The 17,779-nt window shown below is 43.6% G+C and overlaps 1 protein-coding gene across 1 annotated transcript in view; it reads right to left on the reverse strand.

Annotated features, from left to right (window-relative positions):
• Nucleotides 1-17,779, reverse strand: part of LOC139373820 (CUB and sushi domain-containing protein 3-like) — a 740,037-nt gene that overhangs the window by 391,373 nt on the left and 330,885 nt on the right. Inside the window, exon 6 of the mRNA XM_071114860.1 lies at nucleotides 2,337-2,449. Within this exon, the coding sequence (XP_070970961.1) occupies nucleotides 2,337-2,449 (113 nt within the window). The remainder of the gene's footprint in view (nucleotides 1-2,336; nucleotides 2,450-17,779) is intronic.

Consider the following 17,779-nt stretch of genomic DNA (forward strand, 5'->3'; position numbering starts at 1 on the left):
AAAAAAGGCCCAGCAGCATTGCCAATAACAGCTTCAATTCGACCGCCACCGACTTCCTATGAGAGATGAGCTGCATTGAGAGGGAGCGCAACAGCTGGCTAATGTCAATAACTGGTTCAATCAGAGATGAGAACGTGCTTTTTCTGATGGGATTTCTTTCAGACAGATCCGTTGGGTAAATTGGATTTTGGGGTGGTTTTGGTGTCCTAAGGTGCTTTGCAGCTGCTGCTTTAAAGCTGGGCTGCTTGTGGCTCACCAGGTGGATTGAAGCTGGGCTGCTTGTGGCTCACCAGGTGGATTGAAGCTGGGCTGCTTGTGGCTCACCAGGTGGTGTGTACCAGTAGGGCCATATTAAGAAGTCACACACAGTGCCGTTGTCAAGGGGAATACATCCCTAAGCAGACATCAACAGCAGAGATGAAGATCAAATCTCAATCTTCGTGCTGACCAATCTCGCCAAGTGCGGAGGTAAAGGTTTGTTCATTTTAAAGACCTTTTGAACCCACTACTGTTCCTGGCACCAAGCCAATAAATAAACGAGGTTCTAACGTCCTTTTCGTTGAGAATATTCACAATAAGTCGCGTTTATTAAAAAAGTCCTCAACGTGGGACACTTCATATACTGATGTCCAATGAATAGCTACTTAGTAGGGTATTAGAAAAATGGTTCGCTAACTATTTACAATCGTTAGTAAATGATGAGAATATCATTTATTCATGCCCTATTCTTTTTTAAATACAGACGTTGTCCTTTGTGAGAAGGTGAAAAGTGCTTTAACATTGTCCTCTGGAGAGGTGTCGGGGACAGAAATAAACCCATTCAGATGCACTGAGCTATTCTCTGCAGATCTGTTTCAGTGTGACTTTAACCCAGCGGTTCCCAAAATAGGGGTCACAACCCCATGTGCGGTCGCCTGATATGTAAATGGAGTCCCAGGAGAATTTTAAAAAATCACCCAAAATGTGCAGGGAACACTCTGCTGTCTCCCTCACATCATTAAAACTCATGGTACCCTTCGCCAGCTCATATCTGTGTGAAGCCAAGTTCCCAGTTGTTTTGAATGCAGCATTAGAGACATTATGTCAGACTAATTTGAAATTGCCTGTCATAGCCCCACACTAAATGTATGTGATGTTAAGTTGAGAAGACAATCAGAAATACTGTTAGAATGTTTTTCAATTGACTGTGGATGAAAACAGTTTGGGAATCCCTGGTTTAACCCCTGCTTCTTCACATTCTATTAAAGCTACAGTCTGTGGGATCCTTGAAGAATATCACGTAAACACTCACACCTTATGTGTTAACAGGTGCTTCGAGTGAAAAAGTCCAATTCCAGCAGATCCTTGAAGGATATAACTAAAATAAATGTCTCATGAGTTTAGAGTCATAAAACAAACATGTAAGTTTTTATTTGTTTATTAAATCACAGAGTCTAGCTTTAAAGCATCTGATGAGCTATTAAGCACACTTAGCAACTCGTCATCTTATAAAGTGGTTCCGGGAGCTATTTTTAAACCAAACAAATTTTCCAAGATGTAACAGTAGGCAAACCTATTTCATATGTTATATGTTATCCAGGTCCTTCAATAGGACAACATTTATTCATTGTGGGGGACATTTTTTAAGATTTGGTTTATGGTAAATTTGTGTCAGAATAATGCCACAACCACAACACACAGCAATGCACATGTGAGTATATGATTCTGAATGATCTGTTATACAGTAGCTTCGTTTCGTTTAATAATCAGCAGCTTTGGAATAAGATGGGGGGGAAAAAGAGACGGCTATTTCAAAAAGAGGAGAAGAAGTGATTTGTTGTTAATCTATTGGTTAGTTTGGAAGAGGCAAAAAAAACACTTTTTTAATTGAATGCTGTGCTGCGATGTGCTGTGCATACGGTAGTTGGCATTGCTACAGAGAGAGGGTTCTAATTAAAAGTTGAAAAAAGGGAAGCTCTGATTGCCCACCCAAATCAGGTCCTCGGGATCTACGGTTTCCATGAGAAAATAAATATGTATCTTGTAGTTGTAATCATGAGAGTTGAAAGACAGAATGATAGAATGACTACGTCAGCCTGAAACAACAACAAAAAATGACATGAAAAGAAAAGAAAACAGCAAATCTAAGACAGCCCTATCATGACAATAAGAAGAAAAACGAATTAAGGAGGAGGACAGAGTGAAGAGGTGTAGGATTCATCCCCCTTTCAGAGCACTATGTGTTGATTCTCTCAGGGCTTTAAAAGGATTACATTCTTATTTAAGTTTTTATTTTTTTTAGGTGGTCAGGAAACTCCTTCCTAAGCGTCTTTGCATTGATTGAAACAGAGGCTTACCTTGATAATGGGCGCTAAAGCCCCGGTATCGATGGTTACTGTCAGTTACAAAGTGTAGCCTCAGCCAGTTCTTGTTGCTGACAATAGGAGACGGGACATTCATCCCAGATAACCTGAGTGAAACAAGAGGAAAAAATCATTAGTTTTTTTTTTACATCCATACTCAAAGTCAGCATGCTACAGTCTCAGCCAATCAAAAAAGATAACCATTTTTTTTGTTGTTTTTGAAACAAGGTTGGGACACAGTACATAGGTAATAAAAATCTAATGAATTTAAAAAAAAAATGGCATCTTGTAGACCTAAGTAAAAATGGTGGAATTTCAAAATCCAAACTCAGATTGCTTATTATGCATCAATGACAATAGGACATACAACTGTTCATATTCATAGGGTAATGTTGAATGGAGAAATGCTGATAGTAGAACAGGATGTCCATTCCCCTGGTGAGAACACAGCAAAAGAGGAGGATCCTCAACTGTTTTAGCCACACCCCCTTGGCCAAAGCCTAACGCTTCTATCACACCGACAGCGTCATTGCATTTTTGGTACGGCAGAATGACATTCATTTCCAGTGAAACTCTGTGTTTACCTTGCAGCGTTGCGTTGCAGAGACAGTTGCAGTGCGTTCTGTGTGGTGCATACTTAGGATTTATCCAACATATGAGTCTAACTGTATCCGTAGACGTCTTGACAGAAACAGTAGCAGAAGGTGAATGTTGAACTGTTGTTGCACACACATCCAGATGATGCTGCGTACTATTTTTCACACGGACACTGTCAGTGTATTGGAAGCATCACACTCTGGTGTGTAGACACACGGAGTGTATACAAAACATAATGTATGAAGACCCTTATATGTTAGTCACAAAGTGAAGGCTACCCCGTGCAGATCATAAACAAAGCATAATGTATGAAGACCCTTATATGTTAGTCACAAAGTGAAGGCTACAGCGTGCAGATCATAAACAAAGCATATAAGGAGCTTAAGTATTAGTCACAGAGGATCAGCTACAGCATATCCACCTGTTCAGAATGTCACACCGGCATGGCCTTAATATGCTTACAGAGTAGACCGTGTATCTGGCCCTCGCCCTCACACGGCTTGGCCCATGCCACCACAACACACAAAGGAGCTGGCCAGAGGAAACTGCCTCCGAAGGGACTGGGCTCTCTTCCCTCTTCCTCTCCCTTCCTCCTCTTCCTCCCCCTCCCCTCTTTCCCACCTCTTCCTCTCCCTTCCTCCTCTTCCTAACCCCTCCCCTCTTTCCCACCTCTTCCTCTCCCTTCCTCCTCTTCCTAACCCCTCCCCTCTTTCCCACCTCTTCCTCTCCCTTCCTCCTCTTCCTCCCCCTCCCCTCTTTCCCACCTCTTCCTCTCCCTTCCTCCTCTTCCTCCCCCTCCCCTCTTTCCCACCTCTGCCTCACACCAACGTTTATTGATTACTGGTGGGATATGTCATTAAAAGGACACGGTCACATGGATCACAGCTCAGTGGCTTCTCCAAGCTGGAGCTGTGCCATATCATTCATGTTATTACGCAAAAAGTCTCTTCCATTACCCGCACTGTGGCAGCATCCCAAATGGTCACCTATTCCCCGTATAGTGCACTACTTTTGACCAGATCCCCATGTGTCCTGGTCAAAAGTAATGCACTATGTAGGGAATAGGGTGCCATTTGGGTAGCATCCTGGGACAGAGGCAGAGACAGCAGAACAGAACACTGTCTGGTTTAACCTCACTCACTCCGCCCTCAACTCCTTTGGAAATATAGTATTTGCATAAAGTGACTGTAATTGCATTACATGTATCCATTGCTCTTAGCATAAGGTTTGTAGAAAGAGTGAATAGGAACATTTGTGCTTAGCACAGATCCTCACTGGGTGATACAGAAAATGTGTATCACTGGGAAAATGTTAGGAATGTGTAGAACCGATGTAAAGAACAACAGAGGTCTCATAACAATAACAGTATCCCTGGCACTCTGCCTGAGTTAAATCATTTCACATACTTGAATAACCGTAGTATAAATGTTATGCATGGAATCCATTTCAAATGTACACGTATTTGTGGAGGAAATGCAATCTACTTGAACTAGCACCTTCATTACCAGTGCAGGAGGCAACTCCGCAGGGTTATTTAGTTTATGTGGGAGAGCATCATTGGCCACACAGCGAGTTAAGGTACCAGTAGCGTCGTGAGTCTCATCCAATAATATGTTAATTACATGAGTTATACCATTCTGCGCTGGACATAGTTCGAACAGATGGAGAGGGTTGTCACCATCCCTCCCATGTTATACAGGTGAGTGCTACACTATTATTGTAAATAATAATTTGTTCTTAACTGATTTGCCAGGTTAAATAAAGGTAAAATAAAATAAAAAATGATGTGAAAGCTAAACTACAGTACTAGTGGCTCCGGTAGACTTGTCCTCTCTGTGGCGTTCAGAGGCTTTTCCATGCATGTCATTGTCACAATAGTTCCATGATTACACATAGCCTACAGAGTAGAACGGAGCTGAGGAGACGTCGCTGTATTCATCCAGCCTAGGCTGGCAATCACTGTCCCTCTGCAGTGAGCAGACGACACCAAGTCTGAGGCTTAATGCCTCTCTACCACCAACCAACCACCCCGTCAGTCAGTCCCTTCTCTTTCACTGTATGTGTTCAAAATGTAGTGGGTTGATTGTACTGTGGTGTAAAGCGGGCCGGGGCCCACGGTGCGGAGACTGTGACATCCCCAACTGGACTCGGAGGTAATTGATTAGTCATCCCACACGTCCCAGTTTCAAAGCTTGAGCCTTTTCTCTATCTCCCCTCCATTTGACAAAATATAAATGACACAAACATTGGCTGCATGAGACAAGATAGAGAGAGCTAGAGAGTGATGGAGGGAGGGAGGGAGGGGTAGAGCGGAGAGAGAGAGAGAGAGAGAGAGAGAGTGATGGAGGGAGGGAGGGGTAGAGCGGAGAGAGAGAGAGAGAGAGAGAGAGAGAGTGATGGAGGGAGGGAGGGGTAGAGCGGAGAGAGAGAGAGAGAGAGAGAGAGAGAGAGAGAGAGAGAGAGAGAGAGAGAGAGAGAGAGTGATGGAGGGAGGGAGGGGTAGAGCGGAGAGAGAGATAGAGAGAGAGAGAGAGAGAGGGAGAGAGGCAGGGGTAGAGCGGAGAGAGAGAGAGAGAAAGAGAGAGAGAGAGAGAGAGAGAGAGAGAGAGAAAGAGAGAGCGGGGCCAACGCCACCACAGCAACAGTAAGGGGTTATTCACTCAGGCATTTACACTGAATGTCCTGTCTTTCTGGATTCTGAAAACCGTTCACGGTCTCAGAAATAACTTGGTGTGAATTGATAGTGACAAGAAGAGGCAACATTGGCGAGACTTGGGGGCTACATAGCAACAGTTTCGCCGATGTGTCATCAAAGTACTCAAGCATTCTCAATGCAATTCTAATATTAACTTTAAAATCCCTGCGGTGCTGGCTGAATGGGCCTGTAGTCAGACAGGAGTTCAATATCCGACAGGAAGGAAAGAATATACTTTTTTTTCTAAATTCTCACTTTTAAAACGCAGAAAATAAAGTGGAAAGTAGCCTAGCACTTATTCCAAACACAATGTCAGTCTGCAGAAGAGTGGATGTGTGTGATCTAGGTTCATGTAGTCTGACTTTGGATGTGTGTGATTTAGGTTCATGTAGTCTGACATTGGATGTGTGTGTGTGTGCATTCCCCTACACGTGGCCATACTACATGAACCTAAATCACACACATCCAATGTCAGACTACATTAAACCTAAATCACACACATCCAATGTTAGACTACATGAACCTAAATCACACACATCCAATGTCAGACTACATGAACCTAAATCACACACATCCAATGTCAGACTACATTAAACCTAAATCACACACATCCAATGTCAGACTACATGAACCTAAATCACACACATCCAATGTCAGACTACATGAACCTAAATCACACACATCCAATGTCAGACTACATTAAACCTAAATCACACACATCCAATGTCAGACTATATGAACCTAAATCACACACATCCAATGTCAGACTACATTAAACCTAAATCTATTAGTAGAGGTACGACAGAAGGTCAGACCCTCCCCCCACAACATATCAATAGACCTAAAGTGACCCTTTACACACACACACACACACACACACACACACACACACACACACACACACACACACACACACACACACCACAGAATTCTCGAACATCTGTGTTCCAAGTCCCATCTAGCTGGGATCAATATGCTCTAGGAAGCTCCATGTGAAATAAGGAGAGAGATTCATTATTAACAAATGATAACAGGTTTAGTGTTCCTTAATCAGTGAATCTGTCTTAATTGCCGGCCATTTAATTAAAACTGGTGGCAGGTGATTGCGCACAAATACGTGGAACACACACACAGACTCACGCACACACACACACACACACACACACACACACACGCATACACACACAGCCTCACGCATGCACACACACACACACACACACACACACACACACACACACACACACACACACACACACACACACACACACACACACACACACACACACACACACACACACACACACCCCCAACCCATGGAGGGGAGAAACAGAGAAGCAGGGCTGGCCTCTGCATCAGCTCTGGGCGGCAGGCAGTGTACAACGCTGGCGGACGCCTCATCAATCACCACCAAGCGTCAGAGACGGATGGGAGGCCGCTGGGAAGCGGGGCGCGTCTCTCCATCAAACTGATGTTTTAAAAGTAAGTAATCAGTGTTCTCCACGGGCACTCCTTCTGTGGCAGAGCCCTCCACCTTCCTACTCCGCACCCCTTCTCTCCTCCCTCGTTCCTCTCCTCCCTCATTCCCCTCCTCGCTCTAGTCCCTCTTCTCTGCTGATTCACTGACAGCCTCCTCACTTTGATACAGTGAGTCAAGGCCTCTCCACCCCATTGGATACCGGAAACTATATTTCATCTGTTTCATTGCAGCATGCAGGGTCGACGTGGCGCTGTCCAAACTGCAGTCTGGGCTCCGTGTGTATAGGGGTCAGACCGTTCACCCAAGAACCGCACCAAAACACAAGCACGGTAAAATCAGTAATTTGCTGTAATGCTCCTCTCTAATCCAAAATGCTGTGGTCAAAAACAAACAGAATGGCAGAATAGAGTGTGTATTTTTCTGAGGCTGAGATGATATTTATCCAAATTATATTCTTTGTTGCAGTAAATGGCTGCCAGGGGCCTCATTCACAAAGCATAATTCAATCCTTACAGTCTGAGAAGAGAATGTATGGATCTAAGAGAAAGAGGGAAAACAGTACTTAGCCAGGGTCTAGTTTATCTTCACAAATAGACTGAAATAACATTTTCATTTCAGAGTTTCCAATACATAGCTAATCCATTCAGCAACAATAGAAAATCCAACAGGTGTAAATTAGAAAAGAGTTTAATTTAAATCCCTACGTTACGCCACCTGATTGGAACTAGCCTGTGAGGTCGGGCTTTTTCGGGAACCTGCAGGAAAGTGTATGATGCTGCAGTGATGTATTGAAATACATGATTTATCATTCATAATCGAGTAATTTCTTATATTATTATAATACATCCTTACAAACAGGACACCCCTGCAAGCAGATACCCAGTGTGAAGCCTATTCCCTTCTATGTTAATAGATGTTGGGTTCGCTCTTCACTCTTCCCAGACACTCCTTATTATCCCCTGTGCAGTATTAACATTCTGTATACTCCCCTTGTCCTAAGGGTAAAAAAAATGACCCGCCTTCACTAAACCCCGAAAAATAAAGCACCTTAATTGAATTTTAAACAACCTGTCATTCATCACAAACTTTGTGAATGTCTGGGTTTTCCCTCTTCACAAAGCAGACACACTGCATTTAATCAGTGGGCAACACCCGTTTTTATTACAACACACCTGGCATAATTGTTTTCTTTACTAAAGTAGAGGTTTATTATTATTATTATTTTTATTGATAAAGGTACGGCATAGGTGTAAACATCATTTTTTTAGCAAGAGATAGCACTTGTGTAGCCTAAGAAAGTAGCAGAAATGTGCAGAAAGTAGTTTTGAATGCACTTTATTGAAGAGAAACAATAACATTCATTAACGTTTTAGGCAACATGGTGATATATTCTTATATATTGTACAATGAGGAATTCAACTACAAAATACTAGTCTTCTCCCAGTTTTTGAACCATTGCCCCCACCCACAAGGTGTATAAACAACAACAATAAATAAGAATAACATAATAGAAAACAAAACTAAAAAGAGAAGAACATAAATCAATCAACTCTAATTAGCACATGTAGGACAGTATGCAAGTGTGTGTGCATGGACTTTGCAGATGTATTTCTCACATGTAGGACAGTATGCAAGTGTGTGTGCATGGACTTTGCAGATGTATTTCTCACATGTAGGACAGTGTGCAAGTGTGTGTGTATGGACTTTGCAGATGTATTTCTCACATGTAGGACAGTATGCAAGTGTGTGTGTATGGACTTTGCAGATGTATTTCTCACATGTAGGACAGTATGCAAGTGTGTGTGCATGGACTTTGCAGATGTATTTCTCACATGTAGGACAGTATGCAAGTGTGTGTGCATGGACTTTGCAGATGTATTTCTCACATGTAGGACAGTGTGCAAGTGTGTGTGTATGGACTTTGCAGATGTATTTCTCACATGTAGGACAGTATGCAAGTGTGTGTGTATGGACTTTGCAGATGTATTTCTCACATGTAGGACAGTATGCAAGTGTGTGTGCATGGACTTTGCAGATGTATTTCTCACATGTAGGACAGTATGCAAGTGTGTGTGCATGGACTTTGCAGATGTATTTCTCACATGTAGGACAGTATGCAAGTGTGTGTGCATGGACTTTGCAGATGTATTTCTCACATGTAGGACAGTATGCAAGTGTGTGTGCATGGACTTTGCAGATGTATTTCTCACATGTAGGACAGTATGCAAGTGTGTGTGCATGGACTTTGCAGATGTATTTCTCACATGTAGGACAGTATGCAAGTGTGTGTGCATGGACTTTGCAGATGTATTTCTCACATGTAGGACAGTATGCAAGTGTGTGTGCATGGACTTTGCAGATGTATTTCTCACATGTAGGACAGTATGCAAGTGTGTGTGCATGGACTTTGCAGATGTATTTCTCACATGTAGGACAGTATGCAAGTGTGTGTGTATGGACTTTGCAGATGTATTTCTCACATGTAGGACAGTGTGCAAGTGTGTGTGCATGGACTTAGCAGATGTATTTCTCACATGTAGGACAGTATGCAAGTGTGTGTGTATGGACTTTGCAGATGTATTTCTCACATGTAGGACAGTGTGCAAGTGTGTGTGCATGGACTTAGCAGATGTATTTCTCACATGTAGGACAGTATGCAAGTGTGTGTGCATGGACTTTGCAGATGTATTTCTCACATGTAGGACAGTGTGCAAGTGTGTGTGCATGGACTTAGCAGATGTATTTCTCACATGTAGGACAGTATGCAAGTGTGTGTGCATGGACTTTGCAGATGTATTTCTCACATGTAGGACAGTGTGCAAGTGTGTGTGCATGGACTTAGCAGATGTATTTCTCACATGTAGGACAGTATGCAAGTGTGTGTGCATGGACTTTGCAGATGTATTTCTCACATGTAGGACAGTATGCAAGTGTGTGTGTATGGACTTTGCAGATGTATTTCTCACATGTGCAGCACATAGTACCAGCTGCAGCCTCAGGTGGATCAGGACAAGATTCAGCACCCTGAACAGCTTTCACACGTGACATTGTGCCCCCTCAGTCCATCTGTCACATCAAGCACGACCCGCATCCCATAGTTCTTCTCCGGGCCTCCACTGGTTGGCTTTCCAGTGTAGACTTGCATCTTCCAAGCGTAGCTGGATTGTGCGTCACAGCCCACCCATATCTCAATGCCATACTTTGCTGGCGTGCTGGGCAAATGCTGCCAGAAAGGACAGCAACCTTTTGACAGATTTATTTTTCTTCAGATACCTCCACCTCTTCTTCCTCCTCTTGTTGCTCCTGGATATCTGAAGAAATCAGATCTCTGACCTGTTGGGCACTGAAACATGCACTCTTGGCTTCAGCAAAGGGAGACGTGGTGGGACTGTCATCTGCAGCACCTTTATAGCCTCTGACTGCATCCCCAATTAGTAAACGTTTTATTTTTTGTACCTTAATTTAAATAGGTAAGTCAGTTTAAGAACAAATTCTTATTTTCAATGACGGCCTAGGAACAGTGGGTTAACTGCCTGTTCAGGGGCAGAACAACAAATTTGTACCTTGTCAGCTCGATGGTTTGAACTTGCAACCTTCCGGTCTAACCACTAGGCTACCCTGCCGTAAATTATTTTATAACTTCTGGGTCAAAAAGGACCCTAGGACAATCTTTGTACCCTGGTGGTGTACAGCTTTCATGGAAATATGAACAAAGGCAATGTTTCACTTTTTCTAATGTTGTGGTCACTCTACTTACTTACTTACTTACTTACTGACTTTATTGTCCCCATGGGAAAATGTTGTTGCAGTGTCATGTACACATTTAAAGTGGCATTTAAATACAAACAAAATGGACAATACAACTTTCATAACAGTTACATACCAATAACAACTGTGTTGATAGGAACATTAGCCCGAGCTATTTAGGAGGGATATCACACCTGGCACAAGTGATTGTCTAGTTGTGTTTTTCCTGCTGAGGGGGTGCCCTATACTTGCGCCCAGAAGGTAGTAGGTCAAAGTCCGGGTACAGGTGATGGCTTGGGTCTAAAATGATTTTGTGAGCCTTGCGGAGAGCCCTGACTTTAAAGATCTCATCCAGGCCTGTCTGTTTGACTCCAAGTACATAGCTTGATGTGGTGATAATCCTTAGCATATTTCTCTAGCTGACATTGGCATTGCCAATCCAACAAACAATACAAAAAGTTAAAACACTCACAATGGTAGATTTGTAAAACTGAGTCAGTATAGTACTGTACTACATTAAAAGATCCCAGCTCTAGGAAAAGTCATCAAGTTGACAAACGATCATTTCGGGGTTTTTTCTCTGCTGTTAAACATAGTGGAGGGTCATTTCTTACCCTTAAGACAACAGAAGGGTCAAAATTAACACAGAGTCTGACTTTGGACCTCCATTCCATTGGCTATCAGACTTGAGAAACAGGTAGGTTACGTGGAACAATTTGACTCTAACGGCAGCTATTGTTTTACCCAGACATCACTCTTCTCAGACCCCCCAAAAATACTGGAGCACTGTAAAGAAATGCTTTATGGCATTTGGCTGACCGCCCCACAGTTATTTGGGTGAACGATGAAGATAATGTTTGTAGCAGTATTCATAATGTTCATGATAAGTTATGGTCTCATGCCAATCTTTACTCCTAACCATTGGGTTATTAGGCAGTTTTGATCAACGCTACCTTCTTCTTCTTCAATTGATATCTAACACAATAAAGCCAACTATATAGTCATTTCTATTCCAGCAGCGAATGTGATATATTGATGAAATTGTATGACTGTCCCAGGGGGCTTGATCTTCCTGAAGGTGATGCTGACTTCAGATAAGTTTCCATAGTTAATCATCCTATCTCAATGACTCTTGGCTTGACCATCATTCAATTGTGCTAGATCAGACAGCCCATCCTCTAATTAGCAGGGATGGACAACTCCAGTCCTCGAGGGTCTGATTGGTGTCACTCTGTTTCTCCATCCCTAACAAACACAGCTGATTAATCACATTGCATTCTAAACTGAAGATCATGACTGGGTGATTATTGGAGTCAGGTTTGTTAGCTGGGGCTGGGACAAAACTGTGACACCAATCAGGACCTTGAGGACTGGAATTGCCCACCCCTGCGTCTAATGTGTTCTGGATTCCCCTCTCACAGATTCTTCACAATGATCCTCTAATACTCCCAGCAGGCATAAAGCTGGAGGGGCTTGGGAGTCATGCAGCATGACAGAATGAATTGAAACAACATTATAGTGTGAGTAATAAACACATACTCTACAGGACATTCGAAAACACAATACCTAATTCATGGACAGGTACAGGGACCTGGAGAGGTAGCCTTGTTTTACAGAGGATAGTTTTAAATTGAGAATGTGTAAAAATGAATGCACAAACGTTGGCCATACAGCAACATACAATAAATGTTGGTTACTTCTCCACAGAAAACCAGGGAGGTGTGACTAATCTCATCATCTATTTTTTAAAGAAAGTAAAGCACAGACTAGAGAGGTTTTCAATACAACTGAAATTGCTCCACTGTACTGTATTTTATGCACATAACGTAGCTAGAATAAAAGGTTGCCCGCAGGTGCTCTGCTGATGCATGACAGCATTTTTAGTTTATTATTACACATTTTTTAAAGTTCCACTGAAGAACCCTCAATCAATCCCAAGGTGACATGGCTGAGTTACAAAGTAAATTGGCTCCCAGAAGTGGTTTCAGCTTCAGTTGCATCACTATCTGTTCGCCCCTTTCTTTAGACGAGAAATAGAATGAGAAAATCTCAAGTGGATAAATCAAAAGATATGCAATGACAGTTTGTTTTAAATAATTTGTATCAGTGACACACGTTTCACTCAGAAAAACAGAGAGAAAACAGTCTATAACTTGGGTGGCTGGAGTGTCTGACAATTGTATGGGCTTTCCTCTGACACCGCCTATTATATAGGTCCTGGATGGCAGGAAGCTTGGCCCCAGTGATGTACTGGGCCGTTCGCACTACCCTCTGTAGCATCTTATGGTCAGCTGCCGAGCAGTTGCCATACCTGGCGGTGATGCAACCGGTCAGGATGCTCTCGATGGTGCAGCTGTATAACTTTTTGAGGATCTGGGGGCCCATGCCAAATCTCTTCAGTCTCCCGAGGGGGAAAAGTTTATGTTGTGCCCTCTTCATGACTGTCTTGGTGTGTTTGGACCATGATAGTTCATTGGTGATGTGGACACCAAGGAACTTGAAACTCTCGACCCGCTCCACTACAGCCTCATCGATGTTAATGGGGGAATTTTCGGCCCGCCTTTCCTGTGGTACATGATCAGCTCCTTTGTCGTGCTCACATTGAGGGAGAGGTTGTTGTTCTCGCACCACACTGACACGTCTCTGACCTCCATTCCTATAAGCCGTCTCATCGTTGTCGGTGATCAGGCGTACCACTTTTGTGTCATCAGCAAACTTAATGATGGTGTTGGAGTCGTGTTTGGCCATGCAGTCATGGGTGAACAGGGAATACAGGAGGAGACTAAGTACACACCCCTGAGGGGACCCAGTGTTAAGGATCAGTGTAGCATATGTGTTGTTGCCTACTCTTACCACCTGGGGGCGGCCCGTCAGGAAGTCCAGGATCCAGTTGCAGAGGGAGGTGTTTACTCCCAGAGTCATTAGCTTAGTCATGAGCTTCGTGAGACACTATGGTGTTGAACGCTGCGTTGTAGTCGATGAACAGCATTCTCACATAGATGTTCCTTTGGTCCAGGTGAGAAGGTGCGGTGTGGAGTGCGTTTGAGATTGGGTCATCTGTGGATCTGTTGGGGCGGTATGCGAATTGGAGTAGGTCTAGGGTGTCAGGGAGGATGCTGTTGATGTGAGCCAAGACTAGCCTTTCAAAGCACTTCATGGCTACCGACATGAGTGTCACTGGGCGGTAATCATTTAGGCAGGTTACCTTCGCTTCCTTGGACACAGGCACTATGGTGGTCTGCTTGTAACAAATTGGTATTACAGACTCGGTCAGGGAGAGGTTGAAAATGTTAGCGAAGACACTTGACAGTTGGTCTGCACATGCTTTAAGTACACGTCCTGGTAATCCGTCTGGCCCAGCTGCTTTGTGAATGTTGACCTGTTTAAAGGTTTTGTTCACATCGGCTACCAAGAGCGTTATCACACAGTCATCCAGAACAGCTGGTGCTTTTGTGCATGCTTCAGTGTTGCTTACCTGGAAACGAGCATAACTGTGCAGCTCGCGTCTGGGTTTCCCTTTGTAGTCCATAGTAGTTTTCAAGCCCTGCCACATCCGACGAGCATCAGAGCCGGTGTAGTAGGATTAGTCCTATATTGACACTTTGCTTGTTTGATGGTTTGTCTGAGGGCATAGCGGGATTTCTTATAAGTGTCCGGATTAGTCTCCTGCTCCTTGAAAGCGGCAGCTCTAGCCTTTAGCTCGGTGCGGATGTTGCCTGTAATCCATGGCTTCTGGTTGGGATATGTACGTACAGTCACTGTGGGGACGACGTCATCGATGCCCTTTTTGATGACTGAGGTGGTATATTCCTCAACGCCATTGGATGAATCCCGGAACATATTCCAGTCTGTGCTCGCAAAACAGTCCTGTAGTGTAGCATCCGCGGCATCTGACCACTTCCGTATTGAGCGAGTCACTGGTACTTCCTGCTTAAGTATTTGCTTGTAAGCAGGAATCAGAAGGATATAATTGTGGTCAGATTTGCCAAATGGAGGGCGGGGGAGAACTTTGTATGCATCTCTGTGTGTGGAGTAAAGGTGGTCTAGGATTTGTTTCCCCCTGGTTGCACATATGACATGCTGGTAAAAAATGTGGTAAAACTGATTTACGTTTGCCTGCATTAAAGTCCCCGGCCACTAGGAGCACCGCTTCTGGGTGAGCATTTTCTAAATTGCTTATGGCCGTATAGAGTTGGTTGAGAGCGGTATTAGTACCAGCTTCGCTTTGAGGTGGTAAATAGACGGCTACGAATAATACAGATGAGGACTCTCTTGTTAGATAGTGTGGTCGACAGCTTAAGGTACTCTACCTCAGGCGAGCAATACCTTGAGACTTCTTTAATATTAGACATCGCGCACCAGCTGTTATTGACAAAAAGACACACACCCCCACCTCTCGTCTTACCAGAGGTAGCGTGTCTGTTCTGCCGGTGCATGGAAAATCCCTCCAGCTCTATATTGTCCATTTCTTCGTTCAGCCACATCTCGGTGAAACATAAGATGTTACAGTTTTTAATGTCTCGGTGGTAGGATAATCTTAATAGTAGGTGATCAGTTTTATTTTCTAACAATTGCACGTTAGCAAGGAGAATGGAAGGCATTGGGAGTTTACTCGCTCGCCTTTGGCTTCTCTTTTTATTGACGCAAAAGGCGTGGATCTGGGCCTGTTCCAGTGAAAGCAGGATCTCCTTCTCGTCAGACTCGTTAAAAAGGAAAACGTTTCTTCCAGTCCACGGTGAGTAAACGCTTTTCTGATGTCCAAAAGTTATTTTTGGTCATAAGAGACGGTAGCAGCAACATTACTTCCCCAATAAGTAACAAAATAAGTTACACATAACGCAAAAAAATTACAAAATTGCACAATTGGATGGGAGAATGTAAAACGTCAGCCTATTTCTTCGGCGCCATCTTATTACCATCCTGTGATGTCATCAACATCAGAAAAGATAGCTCCCCGGCAGCATGAGTTAATGCTGTTGCTAGTATTGCTTCAAATTGGTATTTACCCTGCTTCATGGGGCAATGGAATTAATCGATCCAACTCTGAGAACATTGACCAAGACGTGTTTGTTTTTCTAACAGCTCAAAACGAGATTCTGTTTGGGCTATGATCGATTCCACATGATCTGAAACACTCTCACCATGATACCTACCATATGGCCTGCCAGGAAGCTGTAGTCTATTACACCTAACAAACTGGATTCCCATGAAAAATAATATCGACTTGTAGGGAAAAACCCATGCATCTACCCACATCATGCAACACGACCTGACAAGAATAGCTGAAAACAGTGAATATCCTCACATGGCCAAATTGAGTCTTAGGCTACAGCCTGGTAGGTACTGTACACTCATGCAGCACTCATCGTGGGAGGATTGTACAGAGGTTTACAAGATCGTGTAAGAACTGATCCATTTCAACACTGTTCTTCACGGGATCACACTAGTGGTAAGTATACAGCCTGTAGTAATCTACCAACCCAACATTGTTCTTCATGGGATCACACTAGTGGTAAGTATATAGCCTGTAATAATCTACCAACCCAAAGAGGGTCTCTGTCCCTGTATCAAGTCCATCCGACTGACAATTAGGTAGATGTCTAGTTTAGTGTAAAGAGTGATCAATGCATTTATCTAAGCTTTCAGTTATATTTTGTCAAAACGAAACAGTATTCTTCCTCAAGCATTCTACTTGTCTCATCTTTGTCTGAGCTAATGTACTGCATGTGAAGCTCCAGTGGCGATAACTAATTCTGCTTCAACTCTTGATCCACGTTGCAACCCGTGGCCAGAGGCACAAAATAACAGGAAGTTCATTATCATTCTATTTCTCCGGCTTGTGATTGAGAGTCCAATGCCTCATTCATACACCGTTGTCTGGACCATCATGGTTCTGCATTAAAGAGCTGGGAGACAACAACCTTCAATGACAATCAATAGCCATACAGTGCTGCCAAACATATCTTTAGCTAGTTCAGACAGGCTTGTTGTTCAGCAGGTGGCTGCCTGCTTTTTGTTAGTCACTTCAGCAGTTGATCTATAATATTGAGTAGAGGAAAAGGTGGCTGGGCCCGTTCATTTGTAATGCTTTTCCCAGGGACACTGCCATCGCTCCACCTAAACCTGCTGGAACATGGCAGCCATCCCAGAGATAAGCACAGTAGTGAGCCAACAAATGTCTTGACCGGCACATACAGTAGGAATACTTTGGTTATCTTATCTTTCTTGGTTAAAGTCTATTTGTCAATACTGCAGCGCCAGCTGTGCCATCAGAGACTCTGGGTTCGCGCCCAGGCTCTGTCGTAACCGGCCGCGACCGGGAGGTCCGTGGGGCGATGCACAATTGGCCTAGCATCGTCCGGGTTAGGGAGGGCTTGGCTGGTAGGGATGTCCTTGTCTCATTGCGCACCAGCAACTCCTGTGGCGGGCCGGGCACAGTGCGCGCTAACCAAGGTTGCCAGGTGCACGGTGTTTCCTCCGACACATTGGTGTGGCTGGTTTTCTTTCAAATGGTACCAAGAATATGCATATCCTTGGTTCTGTGCCTGAGCTACTGGCTGTTAGATTTGGGTATGTCTTCAGGCGGAAATTGCACTAAGTAGGGGGAGCTCTCATTAAGAAGCAGTGCGGCTTGGTTGGGTTGTGTATCGGAGGACGCATGACTTTCAACCTTCGTCTCTCCCGAGCCCGTACGGGAGTTGTAGCGATGAGACAAGATAGTAGCTACTAAAACAATTGTATACCACGAAAATTGGGGAGAAAAAAGGGGTAAAATTGAAAAAAAAAAAGAAGCTATTTGTCACAACTCTTGCCAAGTTTCTTTCTTGTCCACAAACCAACTCGTACACACATACTGCAGCATGTATACTGTAAACTAAGAATGTTTCACAGATAGGAATAAAGATATCATGGCAGCTGCTT

Source organism: Oncorhynchus clarkii, chromosome 18 (genome assembly GCF_045791955.1).
Source record: "Oncorhynchus clarkii lewisi isolate Uvic-CL-2024 chromosome 18, UVic_Ocla_1.0, whole genome shotgun sequence".
NCBI lineage: Eukaryota > Metazoa > Chordata > Actinopteri > Salmoniformes > Salmonidae > Oncorhynchus > Oncorhynchus clarkii.